The following is a 16,320-nucleotide window of genomic DNA, read 5'->3' as shown; positions in this document are numbered from 1 at the left end:
AGTGTTATGCCAAATTATTCTTACAAATAATAAAGGCTATATTTAAAGAAGAAAGGGATGGGGAGGGGTAGGATGAGAGAGAGAGAGAGAACGCAAACCTTAATAAGGGGAAGGACTAGGTGGTCAATGAGAAGAGCTATTGAGGGTGCCAAGAGAGGGGAGGCTGGAGAGTCAGAGCTGAGATGCCCTCTTGATGATGATGATAATAATAATAATAATATTTATTATTTATACCCTGCCCATCTGGCTGGGTTTCCCCAGCCACTTCCCCAATCGAATAGTAAAAACACAATACAGCACTAAACATTAAAAACTTCCCTAAACAGGGCTGCCTTCAGATGTCTTCTAAAAGTAGGATAGTTGCTTATTTCCTTGACATCTGATGGGAGGGCATTCCACAGGGCAGGCGCCACTACCAAGAAGGCCCTCTGAGTCTGAATCCTGGCAAAACAAAGGCACTGTGGATCAGCAGGTTCCCGAGCCCAGACAACTAATCAATTGCCTGCTTTGGATAAGGACCTTCCGCTGCTTCTGGAACAAGTTCCTATTCTGGAGGTGCTCCGAGATCCACCGCTGTGGCTAGAGAGCCAAGTGACCTCTGTTATCAACCAGCTTCAGCTGGCAAGACAGCTATGTCTGTTTCTGGACCAGGATAGCCTTGACCATGATCATCCATGCACTGTTATTCTTCAGGCTGGACTGCTGCAATGTGTTTGGTGCGGGGCTGAGGTTGTCCCAGAAATGCAAAGTGCAGAGATTCAACTGCTCACCGGGACAGAATAATGCCCTGGCGCTACGACGGTGGTACTGAAAAGAATTGCACTGGCTGCCAATTAAATCACTGGGCTAAGGAGACTTGAAAGATGACCTCACCCCTTGCTACAACCAACCGGTCACTATGCTCTGCAAGAGAGGACTTGCTGCAGATACCACCTCACCAGGTAATCCTTTCTGCGACCCTTTGGAACTCCCTCCCACTACAGTGCATAAATCAGACAGGCGCTGTCTCTCTTGCCTTTTCTGTGCTCCCTCTTCCAGCAAGCCTTCTAAGTGGACACTTTAAAAAATCATTGCCTGCATAGGACGCCTTTAATTAAGAAACTCCTGGCTCAGAGCGCCAGAGTGGCTCAGCGAGAACTGGCTCCTCCAAGCCTCTTTGGGGTCTCAGGAAGGGGAGGGTCCTTCCCACCGCCTGCTGCTCCTTTTAGCTGGAGGTGCTGGCATGGATTGAACCAGGGACCCTCTGGATGCCCAAGGCAGCTGCTCCTCCACCCAGCGAGCTGTGCCTGGCCAGCCCTCTTCCTCTGTCATCAGGAAACCTCGCAGGATTGCTGCTAGGAGACAAAATGCCAGGCTGCCCCGCTGGGAGAAGAGCGAGATGAAAAGCCAGCATCTAAATCCACAAAAGCTAAATGCTCTCCCACCAAATCACCACTTTGGTTCCCCACCCCCAACCCACCCCTTACCTGCATTTGGAGGAGTTTCGGCTAATTTTGCTCTGCAGTTTCCCCATGATCTCAAAGGCACTCGCCGGACGAAAGCGCTTAGCCTGGCAGAAGGACAGGGAAGGAATTAAAGGAAAGAACTTAGTGCCTTATGTTTACACACATCTCAGCAGCTTCTGATCAAGCCCCTCTCATCTGCTGGCCACCTTCCCAGCCTCCTCCCGCCTCTTAGCTCCAGAAGTATGCCGGTGCAGATGCCAAACCTGTGACAGCATTGCTCTTATCTTCCATTGTTGTTGTTAGGGGGGGGGGAATGCTATAAATCAGCAGGAAACACAGGCTGATGTAAAATTAAAAATAAGGATTATATATAGAAAAGCTATCACATCCATTATAGTTGGCTTAGGGCTGGTCCACCATTCATGCCTATCCCTTGATGGGTTCAGGACTGTGCTGTTTTCTCGGGTAAGGGACACATCATCATCATCATCATCATTATCACCATCATATTTATTTATTTATTTATTTATACATACATACATACCCCACACATCTGGCTGGGTTTCCCCAGCACTAATAACAACAACAACAACAACAACAACAACAACAACAACAATAATAAAGCGATAAAACATCAAACATTAAAAACTTCCCTAAACAAGGCTGCCTTCAGATGTCTTCTAAAGGTTTGGTAGTTATTTTTCTCTTTGACATCTGGTAGAAGGGCGTTCCACAGGGCAGGTACCAAGAAGGCCCTCTGCCTGGTTCCCTGTAACCTCACTTCTTGCAGTGAGGGAACCACCAGAAGGCCCTCAGAGCCTGACCTCAGTGTCCGGGCTGAACGATGTGGGTGGAGACGATCCTTCAGGTATACAGCAGAGAGTGGGGAGACTCCAGATCTCCCAGGGGCACGCCATGCCTGGCTAAGGAGACAAAGAAAGCACTGACTCCTATCCGGTCTGCAGAATGATAGCTCTGTCGGTAAAGCATGAGACTTTTCATCTCAGGGCATTGGGTTTGAGCCCCATGTTGGGCAAAAAGTTCCTGCATTGCAGCGGATTTGGCTAGATGACCCTCAGGGTCCCTTCCAACGAAACCATTCTACAATTCTGTGATTAATATTTTTCTGGTTTTTCGAGCAACATATTCACATCCTGAGAGCTTTCTTGCCAGGTCATTTTGTGGAGACAATGCGCAGAAAGAATTTAGGCATTCTTCAGCAGAACAGCCAACTTCTACTTCTTTTTTGGCAATCACTGAATAAGATTGTCTTCCATAAACATGGTTTTAACAGTGAGTCCTTAAGTGACTGTGGAGGCCAATTCTGGATCCACACGTCGTTCCACAGTGGGGACATTGGTTTCTGCGCGGGAGTTGATCACAGTGTGGATTACAACACTTGTGACTATTGACTCCACAACTTCAGGACTGTCAAAAGAGATACCACACAAAATTAATCAATTTGAGTCATGCGACTCAAATTGGGTCGACCGGACCTATTTTTTTAAAAGCTACATGGACTCAAGTTGCTTCTGGGGCCCCTTCGGATCTGCTAAGCCCACCTGGCTCTGGTCCAGCCCCTCATCCCACCCTGCTGGGTGCAGAGACCCTTCCCGCTGGTGAGTTTCCCACCTTCGCAGCTGGGTGGTCTGGCTGGGGGCTCCTGGAGCTTCCAGGGGTCAGTGTCTAAATTGAGAAGTGTGGCTGGGCAGATTGGTGGGGCTAAGTTCCCCTAGGAAGCCCCCCAAGCCTGAAAGCCATTAAATCTCTCCTGCCCAATTCAAAGAGGCCTCCTGTGGTTACTCAGTAATAACACGGGGAACATACTCTGTCCATGCTCAGAGGCACATGCCAGAGAAAGTTTAGCCTGCTTAATTTATGAATGTCAGGGCACTGTGAAATGCTCAGGAACAATAATAAAATCGTAGTATTAGTAGTAGTAGTACTAGTAGGGCTATTCATTAATTAATAGTGCTTCTGTGGCACAAAATCAGTTCCAAAGCCCCGTCTCCGGAGCGGTTCCCTCCCTGGTGAGGAGCTTTGACTGGGATTAGCAGGGAGATGATCCTCAACCCAGGATAATATTGAGACACAGGCAGCGGTTCTTGCATTAAGATAAACGAATTGGTAGGTGATACACTTGCAGGGGAGAGAGGTGGAGACTCTTCACATGCTCAGAGAGACCCTCGGTCATCGTTCCTGGAGATTTCCCCCTCCCTAAACCACTGGAGCAGGTTCCATTTTCTCAAAAGCAAAATGCACGCAGCACGTGTACAGTGGAGGGTTTGTTCTAGCGCTGGAGAGAGCGGGTGGCGCTTTGCACATGCTCGGACCCCTCTTGTTAGTCTGCCTGCTTCCCCAACCCCTCCCGTCCTAACTCGACTCCGGGGGCTGAGTTCTAGTCTAGCCCATGGCAGTTCAGCACCTGAGCCACACGAGCCGGCGGGAGTGTGGCCGCTATTCCTTGGAACTGCTTTGCCGGGTCGAGCCAAGCCGCTTGGTGCCTTCCTGCCCCTCGCCGCCGTCTCTCCGCACCCGTCGAACAGCCAGCTAGCTCCTTAGCAGCAAGCGGATATTGCGCCGGTAGACTGCCCCTGCCCGTGGAGGCTCTGGCCGGATGGAGGCGGAAGGGGCGCTCCCCGTCGCTGCTGCTTGCTGCTGCTGCGGGCGGGGCGTCCCCAGGGCAAGGAGGCTCCGACGGCGCGGCCCGCCCACCTGAGCCGCAGCCGCAGCAGGTGCCTGGCCCGGCGCGCCCTCCGTCCTTCCCTCCCTCTCCGCCATGGCTCAGGCGCCGGGAGCGGGGGAACGCCGCCACCTCGGGGAGACCCCAAGCCCCAGTGAGGGGCGCCCCCAAGCTGGAGGCGTCTGCCCGGAGCACGCCCTGGACCTGTCTTGGTTCTGTTGCACCGAGAGGCGGCTCGTCTGCGCCCAGTGCCCCGTCCAGGGCGGCTGCCGGGACCACCGGGTGCGCCTGTTGGCCGAGGAGGCAGCCGAGAGAAGGGTGAGCCTCGACGGGGAGGGCACTGCTGGGGACGGGGCGGCTCTATTAGGGGTAATGTGGTAAAGCTCTCTCCCTCTCCACACACATCCCCAGTAGAATTTCCCTGCCGGGTATTTGTAGAATTATTAAGAGTGCATCTGAGCATATGCAAAGTGCACTCCCTTTGCATTGCATCACCACCTCCCAAATGTCAGCAAATGGGAATTTTTGAGCCCCGGTGGAGTTTTGTATTTTAGAGCGGGTGCCAGCCTGGTTTCCAGTGTAAAGTTAGCCAAGAAACTCCTTCCTGGAACTCCCCAGTCCTGTTTTGGGGTGAGCTGGACGGGGGATGCACTCTGCCCATACTCAGAGGCATAGTTTATTCCCTTTCACACTGAAAGCACCAGTGTATGGGGAGGGAGGAGATTTCAGCACCCTACTTTTCCCCTCCTCATTTTTTTATTATTTGTTTCAGAACAAAATAGTGGACGAGTGTGAAAAGCTTCAGCTCCAGAGTGCCACAATTGCCAAATTTGCCACAGAGGTGTTGCCAGAGAAGAAGAAGCGTGTTGTGGTAATAATGTGGTCTGGGGAGAATTTGCAGCTGAATTATTAACCCCCTAGTGCACATAACTTTGGGGTCTCCTGCCCCATCCATAACAGCCTCCCCCAACTTGGAGTTCCCAGATATTCCTGGACTACAGCCTCCATCATCCACAGGCAGCAGTGAGCTAGATCAGGGATGATGTGGGTTGTAGTCCAGCAACATCGGAGGACCCAAGGTTGGCAGAGGCTGCTGTGTGATATCCCCCTCTGGTCCAGGAGCCATTTTTTGCAGGTGCAATCTGGTGGGGCTCTTGTGCATTTCGCAACCGCCGAACAGGCAGAAATACACTAGGTCTAGCTTGACCCTCTGCCTGTTGGATTTCCGTCTGCGAACTGCACCTGCTGGATTGTTCCATGTGTTGGATATTCTGGCAAGCTATGACCCTTATTTGTGAGGTCTGCACTGGCTATCAATCAGGACACGTTGAAGGCTTTGGTGCTAACAGGCCCTATACAGGTAAGGATGAGGATACTTGAAATACAGGTGATCTGTGAGAAAGTTCCTTCTTCAAGTTCGTCTGTCCCCCCCCAAAAAAAAAAAACTCCAGTTACCTGTTGTACAGTGACTCAGAGTAGCGCTTTCGGTGTAGCTGTCCCGTTCTGTGAAACAGCATTCCTGTTGAGATACGCCAGCTCTCTGCGCTTTCCGGAAACCATGGGAGATATTTTCGCTCCAACTGGCTTTTCCTGCTGGACGAAACAGTCTCTCTGTCTCATGTGTTTGTACTGAGTTTGTTTTAAAACCCATTTTCTCCCTCTGCGTGTGTGGCGGTGTGTGTGTGTGTGCGCGCGCACTGTTTTAAATGTCAATGAGTTGCCTTGAGACATAGTCTTGGATATTATTGGAATTATTATTTAATGTGGTGCAGCTGTTAAAAGGCTTGGCAGCCCTGCCAGGAAAAAGGTAGCAACCGTCTCAGGCAGATTCAACCTGTCCCTAACCTTGGTTAACAGGTGGGACTTGGAGAGTTGAGGGGGGGGTCTCTTCTTAGGGAGCCCCCTCCTACCCTGTAACTGTGTCTTAGGGGATGAAACCTGCCTCTGGCATGGGGACCAGATGATTCAGGGTATATGTGGGGCAGGAATTTATGTTTGATTTCTGCCACAGCCTGGAGACAATGAAGCAGGTGAAGTCCAAAGAGTTGGCAGCTTTCCGCCCTCAAACAGGAATCTGTGGGAGGCTCCTTGTCCCATTTTGGGGGTGGGGGTGTCACCCAGCCAAAGCTGGTTGGAGGGATTCCCCTTGCTGTCCTTGTGGACCTTGCTTGGTGCTTAAGCTCGAGAGCAAATGCAGGAATCCTTAGCAGCAGGGCTGGACCAAGACATTTTATGGCCCCTGAGGCGAACCGCAAAATGACGCCCCCCCCCCACCAGAGAAGAAAAGGGGAGTGAAGTTCTACGTCATGAACCATGGAGGAGTGGTTGCTAAAATTACTGGATTTAGCTGAGATGGCGAAGTCTACAATTTTTTTATCAGAGAAAAGTCCTTGTCAACATTTACTAAAGACTCAAAACATCTTACAGACTTTTTGCATGAAAAAGAGCTGATGATATATGGTTTTGAAGACTAGTAAGGTTGGATTGTAGAAAGTGGATTTGTTGGGTGTAATCTTGGAGTGGATATGTTGGATATTTTTCATATATAGATGACAGATGAAGATTCGGAAGTTCTCTTTTTTTCTTTTCCCCAGGCCTTTCCCTCCCCTTTCCCTTTCTCCTTTCTCCTTTCTCCTTTCTCTGTCTACCTGTCTGTTTCTCTCTCTCCTTTTCTGGTCTGTGTTTTTATTTAGATTACCATATTTTTCGCTCTATAAGACGCACCAGACCATAAAACGCACCTAGTTTTTGGAAGAGGAAAACAAGAAAAAAATAATTCTGAATCCTAGAAGCCAGGACAGCAAGCGGGACCGCTGCGCAGCGATCCCGCTAGCTGTCCTGGCTTATGGGATAGCCGCGCGCAGCCTCTTCCAGTCAAGGGGAGCCTTCATTCCCTGCCCGGGAGAGGCAGAGTGCGGCTAAGGCTCCCCCAAGAGCCACGCTCCCTTTAAAGAGCATGCCCTTCTCCCTCCTCGGGGAAAAGCCCCCAAGAGCCACACACACACTCCACGCGGCTCTTTAAAGGGAGCGCTGAGCAGAGCCTCCCACCTGCATTCGCCCCCTAAGATGCACACACATTTCCCCTTTTTAGGAGGGGAAAAGTGCGTCTTATCGGGCTAAAAATACAGTAGCTTTTTGGTACAAAGATACTTGATATTAATTTTTAAAAATCTGCTGCCCCTGTGGATCTTGCCGCCTGAGGTGGCCGCCCCACCTTGCCTCATGAGTGTGCCAGCCCTTAGCAGTGAACAAAGGCAGGGCTCATCTTCTTCTGCATGTTTGAAATGTGTCAGTGAACCACCGGCAGGCTTACGAAAAGGAAAGAAGTTCCTGCAGCCCATTGTCTCTGCATAACCACAGCCTTTGTGGCCTATGACTCCCTTGTGGGAAGTTTCGTTTCGGGGAGCTCTGCCCTGACGCTCTCCAGCCCATTTTGGTCCATGAGAAAGTCTGTCTGGCTTAACATGCAGACATTTCCCAGACCCCATCCCCATGGCATCTCCAGTTTAAAAGTGGGGTGTCAGAAAGCAGGTGGTTGGGAAAGACCCAGTCCAAAGAAAAGACCTGGTACAGCTCAGTCAGTAGAGCATGAGGCAGTTAATCTCAGGGTTGTGGGTTCAAGTCCTACATTGGGCCAAAGATTACTACATTGCATGGGGTTGGACTAGATGACCCGCTTGGTCCCTTACAATGCGACAATTCTATGATTGGTGATGATGGGAATTGTAGTGCTGTTCCCCACACAGGGCTTGGGTGGGCTGGTGTCCCATCCTTGTGTTGTGCAGCTTCCCATTTCACCTTGTCCTCCTTTCTCAGACTGTGGCCAGCAGTGCCCGAGAGGTCCTGATCCAGCGCCTGAACCTTGTGAGGAGTGTGTGTGAGAGCGAGGAGCAGCGGCTGCTGGATGTGGCCCACTCAGAGGAGGAGCGTGCCCACCAGAACATCCTCACCCAGCAGGTCCACTGGAATGAATCACTACGGAAACTGGACGCCCTCCGGACTTACATGGTGACCATGATCACCAGCACAGATGATGGTGGCCTGGTGGTAAGCATTGGCGATTGGTTCCAAGTGAGGATCATCCTCATCTTGCAGTTCGCATGTGATCGGTTTATGGGTTTATCTCTCACTTATGGCGAGCTGTGAAATGGACAGAGATATAAATGTTTATCCTCCATTCTTTGGCTCATAGTCGAGAGGTACAAGCAACTCACGAATTTTGGGAAGCTCCAACAAAATGACAATTACACAAGCATGCCCTTAAAAATGCAGTATCAAAGCAGAAATCAATTTTAAAGCCTGTTTCTTTATTTTAAAGATTGCGTTGAATTATAAAAGGTGAAAGAGCTTAACAAATGCATACCTCCAAAAATAAATATTTCCCCAGAGAAGATTTCAACAGCGATAGAGTTAAACCTTGGATGCCCATCAAAAAATCCCTTCCGCTTTTTTGTTTATTTGGTTTATTTCATAAATAAAATGATTGCAAAAACAACCTCAAAGCAGTTTACAAAAAGATAAAGCATGAAGATCGAGGGGGGGGGGAGACCAAAATAGTTTCTGACAGTGATTTCAGGCTATGGGAGTAGGATGAAACTGAAGGGTGACACACACACATACCCTGGGTCGGTTGTATGTGATTTCCCCCATGGCAGCTTCAGTTGGCTGTACTTAGCCCACCTACCATATCCACATGAACCAAGGTTGGCTGTGAAGTGCTTTTAAAATCTGGTTCTAGACCTTGGTTAAGAGCAAGCCCTGCTTCACCTTATCCATGGTTAGCACGGCATGATGGCCAACCATAGCTAAGGCCAGTGGTGGCTGACGCCTGACAGAAATGGAAGGGCAGAAAGCAGGGAGCCCCACAGTGGGCGGAGCCAGAGCGAGGAGGAGGAGGAGCCAGCTCGTTCTAGTTTTGCCCCCTCCCCTCCATCCTTCTGTTCCCTGCTGAGGTCCAAAGAATCAGCACAAAGGCAGAGAAGGGAGCTGGCAGGCAGGGGCCCCTGCCACCCACTGCTAGACTGGATGGGAGAAAGAAGACAGGCAGGCAGGGGCTGGCGGACAGGCTGAGGTTGGCAGGGCAGCCCCCCAGTCTGGCTATGGGAAAAGTGGGCAGGGTGGGTGGAAGAAGTGAAGTCATCTGTGGTTAAGGAAAGGGCAATCGTAATCAGTCTCTGGCTTCCTGCCTGCTTATATTGAAACTCGTCTTGAGATTGTGGTCAAATTGCAAGAGCTAAAAATAAAGCAAAAATGTCATCATCTTGGGCTTTTCTTAAAAAATTAAAAAGCTGCCATGCTTCAGTTTTTTTAAAAAAAAACATTTTTTATTGAGTTTTACATCATTTTTAACATAATCACAACTAACAGTATAATCACAAAATAAATTTATTTTGTGCCATGCTTCAGTTTAGCGGAAGCTACTTTGTACAGTCAAACCTCGGCTCCCAAAGCCCTCCGTTTTGGAACGTTTCGACTCCCGAATGCCGAAAACTCAGACGTAAACGCTCCACTTTTTGAACGTTTTTTGGAAGCCGAACATGCAATGTGGCTTCCACTTGAGTGCAGGAAGCTCCTGCAACCAATCAGAAGCCGCGCCTCGGTTGCTGAACATTTCGGAAGCCAAACAGGCTTCCAGAATGGATTAAGTTCAACAACCGAGGTTTGACTGTACCAGTCCAGGCTTTGTGTCTGTTGAACTCAGTCAGGTGGGCTCTGTCTGGTAGCCCTTCTCTAGGGTCTCTCAGGCCAAGGAGGCTCTTTCCCCTGCCCACCCTCAACTTGAGCCCCCCCTTTCACTGCAGGGATCCTAGAGCTGAGCCAGGGCCCCATTCCACTCTTTCCCTGGGGTTCCCATCCATGGCGTCAAATGGACCTCCATCTATTTAGCAGTGGTAATTTTCTGTTTTTGTAGAGGTCTTTTTGGTAACTTTCTCTCTCTCTCTTTGTTTCTAGCAGGCAGAGGAGGAAATCTTTGAGAGGTGAGTGAAGACATCTTTGATTCCTACTTCTACCTCCCCCCACCTCAAAAAAAAAACAATAAACAGGAGCATAGGAACATGGCAACAGGCCTGAGGAGCCTGACCAAAGGGGCTCCATCCAATCTCAACGAAATATTAACATCACAATAAAACGTCAACCATTAAAAACTTCCCTGTACAGGAGTACCTTCAGATGCCTTCTAAAATCCATATAGTTATTTATCTTATTGACATCTGATGGGAAGGCATTCTGCTGGGCAGACACCACTACTGAGAAGGCCCTTTTACTGGTTTCCTGTAACTGGCCTTTTATTCCTACTTTCTGCTTCTTGTTCTTTAACTAACTGCCGAGATGTAAGAACTGTCCTCCTGTTTCAGGACAGCTGTTTGCTCAGGCCCCTCTGGTGGTTTTGATACCGCTGTCTAGATTCCCACCAACACTCTGAAATAACTCTAAAGGGGAGTCAGACAGGACTTACTTGTGCAGAAGCCATGCTGATTTACCTTCAGCAAGACCTGTTCTTCCCTATGCTTCCTAATGCTGCCGCTGATAATGATACCAGAACTGGTATCAACTGGCCTGCACTTTTTTTTGATATCTTTAAATGTTTTATATTGTTAGGCTCAACAGCAGTTTCACACTCTGAGTTGTTTAAGAACTCTTCAGATGGAATCTGTCTAGATTGAATGATTTATTTGTTTTTAATTTGTCTAGGATGTCCTCTCTTGCATCTCTTTGCCTTTCTGCTATCTCAATATCCTTCTCTGTCAGCCCTTTAATTTCCTTCCTACACAGTGGGTCAGCTGCCTCCCTAGTGGGCTTTCTGCTTCTGATGTGTTTTTTTAAAATGCTCTAAATGTATTTTGTGCTATTAAAAGGACATTCCTCATTGCCTCCTTCCAGTGTGTCTGTGCAAGTTTGTGTTTCTTTCTGTTCTACTCCTTTGGGCAAGGCTTTTGTCCACAGGCCTGGTGGGAAAGCTATTGTTTGCCTCCTTTCTGTTCTTATTTTTATCATGTGTTTTGTGTTTTTTATATTGTAATTACAGTATATGATGTGAACCACCCTGAGATCTATGGGTAGAAGGCAGTCTACAAATTTAATAAATAAAATAAAAATAAATACAGTGGTACCTCAGGTTAAATACTTAATTCATTCCAAAGGTCTGTGCTTAGCCTGAAACTGTTCTTAACCTGAAGCACCACTTTAGCTAATGAGGCCTCCTGCTGCTGCCGCGCCGCCGGAGCACGATTTCTGTTCTCACCCTGAAGCAAAGTTCTTAACCCGAGGTACCATTTCTGGGTTAGCAGAGTCTGTAACCTGAAGTGTATGTAACCTGAAGCGTATATAACCCGAGGTACCACTGTACCCTAAAGAGCTAAGGATACTGATATATATCGTACGTAACAGTGTATTTTACTGGGAATGAATTGAAAAGTGGTACGTTAAAACTGACCCCAGTTGCTTCTGTTGTGTTGGTTTAGGACAGAGGAAGCTGAAGGAATCCTGAAGCCCCAGGAGTCAGAAAAGCTGGACTTTAACCCATGGTGCCTTCAGAGTCCATTAGTGAGCCGGCTATGGGCCTTAGCTGTTCTCTGTCGGGCCTCAGGTCAGTGTCTTTCCCTTGTGGGGTGGGGGTCATTATCCAGGCCACCTCCACCTGCCTTCTAGTTTTGCTTTTGCTGCCTTTCAGTCGGCTATGTTCTCAACACCTTTCTGCCGAGTGTGTGGTGACCGGTTTGTTTCTCCACCCAGAACAGATGAAGTCCACGTGGATGAGAAAACAGTCAGCCCCCTCTTGCAGCTCTCGGAGGACAAGAGAACGCTGACCTTCAGCCCCAAGAAAAACAGCAGGCCCGACCCCGGTGGCCCGGCGCGGTTTGACCACTGGCCCAACGCCTTGGCCGAAGAATCGTTCTGTTCGGGTGTCCATGCCTGGAGAGTCCGGGTGGCCAAAAGCGGTGCTTACAAGCTGGGCATCTCCTATGGCTCCCTGGAGCGCAAGGGGGCTGGGCCCGAAGCTCGCCTCGGTTGCAACGCTTCCTCCTGGGTTTTCTCCCGCTACGGCAGCGAGTTCCAGTTTTCCCACAAGGGCCAACACCAGGCAGTGGAGATGCTCAAGTGCCCGGCTGAGATTGGAGTCTTGGTGGACTTGGATGCTGGAGAGGTGCTGTTTTTTGACCCGGATTCCTGCGCCATTCTGCACATGCACCACGAAGCCTTCGCCGGCCCCATCTACCCAGCCTTGGCCGTGGCAGATCAGAGCCTCTCTCTGATGTGAGGAGAGCCAACACCGCAAGGCTGCAGTTATGTTCACCAAGGTTGTTGTTATTTCCTAAAGCTGAGCGGGGCTGGATCACCTTATTTTCCAGCAAGATGAGCACTGTGGTTCTGGCAGGACGATGCCAACTTATGCCAGGAAGCGAGAGGGCTTTGCTCTGGGGCAACTCACGGGCTGTCTCTGGCTCTGCGTTCAGAGCAGATGGGAGCTGCAGTTTGCAGCTAAGTATCTTACCAGAGGAGGCCATGACGGAGTCAGTGACAAGGGTTGAAAGGCTTGGCTTGGGAGGGACATTCTACCTGTTCCAAGATGGCTATTCTCACTGTTATTTAGCCTTAGCACTGTGTCACCATAAGTCCAGTCAGAAAAGACAATTGTACTGTACTAGTCCCTGAGGGGAAAGGGACAGAGCCGGCGATTAAAAAAAATTATCTGACTAGGAAAACAGAATTCTGCAACCTGTGCAAATTACACAATGGATGGAGCATGTTGCTGCTTTTTTGTCATCACTGAATGTTATAATTATGAATGTAAAGCTACTGTTTAAATACTAGAATTGTGAATTTAAAACTGCATAATTTAAAGTTACCGTTTTGCACATTTCCCCCTGCATTTTTGCTGGGAACCTCAGTCCAGTTTGCTAAGAATCTCATTCAGTCTTCCTCCAACCGACACCAGCACGTTCGGTGATTTTGGCAAGCCTGTTCTCTTCCCACATACTTTCTAGCATACCTTTGTGACCATGAGGGGTAGAAACTTGTTTTTCCTCCTAAAATGTGTTATTCTCCGGAAGCTGAACCATGCAGAATGTTGCATTGGATTCCTGTTTTTCTGCCAGACTGTGGCAGACACACAGCACAGGGCAATAAAATGGGAGATCCTAGAATACTGTAACAGAAGGGTAGAATTTGAAATGGACCCCAACGGTCATCTAGTCCAACCCCCAGCAATGCAAGAATCACAACTAAAGCATCCATCAGTCTTTCTCTACTGCATCACATAACAGAAATAGGCTGCCTTCTAAAAAGCAGCCTGGCCTCCACTTGCACATTTCATTTGTTCCCAAGGCTATATAACAGGGGCACAAGGATATGCATTCTAACAGCATTTTTATTTATTTTTAAAAGGCACATACAAACAAAAGTATATAAATAACCAACCAAATACTTTAGGCATTTAAGACAGGGACGTTTTATTTTCTGTTTGTTATGAAATTGTGCTAAATAATTTAAGTTCAAGTTTTTAAACTTGGGAGAGGTCCCTTTTTGGGCCACAAACGGACTCAAAAGTAATTACATGCATAAATAACTCATGGGTGTCAAGGGGCGGGCCCAGGATCTTTCTCCCCAATCCTGCTACCTCCTTGCTTTTTATTTATTTTAAAAATTAAATTAGATTATTAATTTAATTATTACTATTTTTAATGTACAAGAACATAAAATGTTTCCTACCTCTCTCACCTTCCACCTGCCAACTGAAGTGCTACAGTCTAGGAGGGACACCAGGTGTGATTTAGCTGAACCCTGACAAAACTCCTCCTCTTAGCCCTTCTCTATAAGGGACGGGAGGTGCATCAGTGATGGTAGGATGTGGGCATTGGGCACTTCCGCATCCTTCTCGAGAGGCTGGCAACCTGATTTATACAGAAAACTGTGCATCCCTGCCTCCCTCGCTGCCTTGTAGTCGTTCACATAGTCGTCCCCCACGTGAGCTGCCAGCTGAGGAGACACCCCTGCGATGCGGAGCGCCTCCAGGAAAATCCGCTTGTCTGGCTTGGCAAACCCCACTTCTTCCGAGGTCAGGACAAAGTCGAAGTGCTGGCGGAGGCCGCAGCGGGTCAGCACTTCCTGCAGTCTCTGGTCAAAGTTGGAGATGACGGCCATGGGGACCCCCATCCTCTGGCACTGCTTTAGAGTGTCCCTGGCACCCGGGAGCAACTCCCAGTTGCGGGCGCTGCTGTAATCCCGATAGAGTTTCTCTGCAATGGGCCGGACAACCTCCTCGCTGTGGACACCGGAGAGCCGGAATGTCTCCATGACAACATCCATCCACCACTGCTTGGAGCTGAGGCCTCTGTCTGAGCCATAGTTGGGGAAATGCAGGCTTTGGGCCCTGTAGGCTTGGCGGAAAGACTGGGTGAGGGCTTCGGCCTGCACCTGGACGCCACAGGCCCGGGCCTCAGCAGAGTAGCTCTCGCCCACGGGGACACGGAGGCGAAGGAGGGTGTCCTTCACGTCCCACGTCAAGAGCCGAAGCTTCAGCATGGTGTCAGCGCTAGCCTAGAAAGAGAGGGGAACGAGAGAGGGGAACTAGGCATCAACACATCTTGTGACGGGCAAAATCTTGACTGGCGCAGTTTAGTTCATGGCCCCCCAGCGCAAGCAAGGTCTCGAGAGGAAAACCCAGCAGTCTACAGCCAGTATGACCTTGCAAGCTCTGTCCTGGCAGGTCTGCAAACTGGTTTCTGTCTCCAAGCTCTGGCAGAGGAGGCCCTTTTTCCGGCAGGAAATTCTTGTCACCTGCCAATCCGGCTGCCCTGCAAGGGGGACTTTCACTTGGAGGGGTGGACTTGCTGCTCGGACGTCCAAGGCCGGAGAATGAAAATGAGAGCGGCCACCTTTGACCAGCGTGCTTTCAGGAGGCAGAATTAGCAACAGGTTAATGACTAATCCCGGACGGTCGCAGATGATTTACTGTAAAGCAGCGGCTGAAGGAGGGAGACTTTTGAGTGCTTTCAACTGTTTTCATTGTGCTTTTCTGCAAAGGCTTCCAACATGGCCCACGCTTAAAAAAGAAATAAATCACCAACTGATGAAACACTAGTGAAGTTACAAAAGCCTGAAACAATGAAAGCAGAGAGGGCAGGAACATAACTTTGGCTGCGTACCCTGATCAGACCTTTACGAGGAGCATCTGAAAGACACTCTTCAAGAAATGGCCAGGCAGGGTGAGGTGGGGAGTGGGAGAGACCCACCTAAAATTCAGCACGTTCTCAGCCTGAGAATTTGCTTTTGGTGCCAGAATCGAGCTCACGAGCCTTTCAGACAAAAATGCACTCCTAGATATGGCCAGCGGCTGGACGGGGTGGGGGTGGCGGAAGGATACTTGATATTTGCAAGGTTAAAAAAATGAGTTCAGGTGTGTGTCCAGAAACCCACAATTGCAGATCCGCTGCCAAACAAAACTCTACCAGCAGATCCCTTTCTTTTTTCTGCTGCCCATTCCCCCTGCTTTAAGAGACTCACACACACAACCTGTGCCCACCCACCCCCCGGTTGCCTGGTGCCTGACTGCCCCTCTTCCTGCTTGTGAGGCAGCAGGAGTAGAAAAAGGCAGCAGAACCAGTTGGGCAGGAAGGTGAGAGCCAGATGGGGCACAGCAGAGGTGGAACTGGGTGTGGGCATGGTTTGGCTGGCCTTCCAACATGAACACAAAGGGTGATGTTGCACAAGGAACCACCCAGGCCAGCTCCCCTCACCCTCTGGGCACTGCCAGGATCCCTTTCAGGTTGTGCTCTTCCCGTGGTGGGGGTGCAGGATAAGAAGTCATTGCCCACCCTGGCTGGGGGCGAGTGGGCAGTTGGTTTCATGCCTGCCACCCTTCTCTGGAAACCTCAAAGCAGAAAGTGCTGGCTGGGGTCATTTAGCTCTCTGGCTTTGCTCTTGGAGTGGATAATTCTCTCTCCACCCTTATCTAGGATTAAAGGGCGTTATCTGGAATGCTTGTTATATTCTGCTTCAGAGCCCCAAGAGGCTCTCAAAGTGGCTTACAAAGCTTCTCAGCATGTAACATGCTCTCAGCACCTCATCCATTCATCCATACGGATGGGCAGGATGAGTTAGTGGCTAGGCAAGAGGGGCATTCCTGCTCTTACCTCTCCTGGGTATCACACCAGGAAGCAACCTCCCTTGGAGGGGACAGGGTGGGCAGGT

General features: G+C 49.5%; 3 protein-coding genes across 7 annotated transcripts in view; 1 reads left to right on the top strand and 2 right to left on the bottom strand.

The window, feature by feature from the left end:
• Nucleotides 1-7,937, bottom strand: part of WDR31 (WD repeat domain 31) — a 21,968-nt gene extending 14,031 nt beyond the window's left edge. Inside the window, exons 1-2 of one of the 4 annotated variants that reach the window (XM_082198782.1) lie at nucleotides 5,584-7,937; nucleotides 1,467-1,549 (exon numbers count right to left, since the gene is read on the bottom strand). In XM_082198782.1, the coding sequence (XP_082054908.1) occupies nucleotides 1,467-1,513 (47 nt within the window). In that variant the 5' untranslated portion in view covers nucleotides 1,514-1,549; nucleotides 5,584-7,937. Of the gene's footprint in view, nucleotides 1-1,466; nucleotides 2,369-3,870; nucleotides 4,093-5,583 lie in introns of those variants that run through there. The other 3 variants (XM_082198780.1, XM_082198779.1, XM_082198781.1) reach the window with 3 other exon arrangements.
• BSPRY (B-box and SPRY domain containing) lies at nucleotides 4,194-13,796 on the top strand. Of its 2 annotated transcripts, none has more exons than XM_082198725.1 (6): nucleotides 4,194-4,446; nucleotides 4,901-4,999; nucleotides 7,945-8,175; nucleotides 10,084-10,106; nucleotides 11,592-11,716; nucleotides 11,868-13,796. In XM_082198725.1, the coding sequence occupies exons 1-6, from the start codon at nucleotides 4,225-4,227 to the stop codon at nucleotides 12,386-12,388; spliced, it is 1,221 nt and encodes a 406-aa protein (XP_082054851.1). In that variant the 5' UTR covers nucleotides 4,194-4,224; the 3' UTR covers nucleotides 12,389-13,796. The 2 variants fall into 2 exon arrangements, with proteins under 2 accessions (XP_082054851.1, XP_082054850.1); XM_082198724.1 differs by having other exon boundaries at nucleotides 4,195-4,446; nucleotides 10,081-10,106.
• On the bottom strand, nucleotides 13,481-16,320 carry HDHD3 (haloacid dehalogenase like hydrolase domain containing 3). The gene has a single exon (XM_082198842.1). The coding sequence runs from the start codon at nucleotides 14,650-14,652 to the stop codon at nucleotides 13,930-13,932; it is 723 nt and encodes a 240-aa protein (XP_082054968.1). The 5' UTR covers nucleotides 14,653-16,320; the 3' UTR covers nucleotides 13,481-13,929.

This window comes from Podarcis vaucheri (genome assembly GCF_965113315.1).
Source record: "Podarcis vaucheri genome assembly, chromosome: 14".
Classification (NCBI taxonomy): domain Eukaryota; kingdom Metazoa; phylum Chordata; class Lepidosauria; order Squamata; family Lacertidae; genus Podarcis; species Podarcis vaucheri.
The sequence above is the reverse complement of the archived record's forward strand: the minus strand, read 5'-3'. Positions and strand labels throughout refer to the sequence as shown.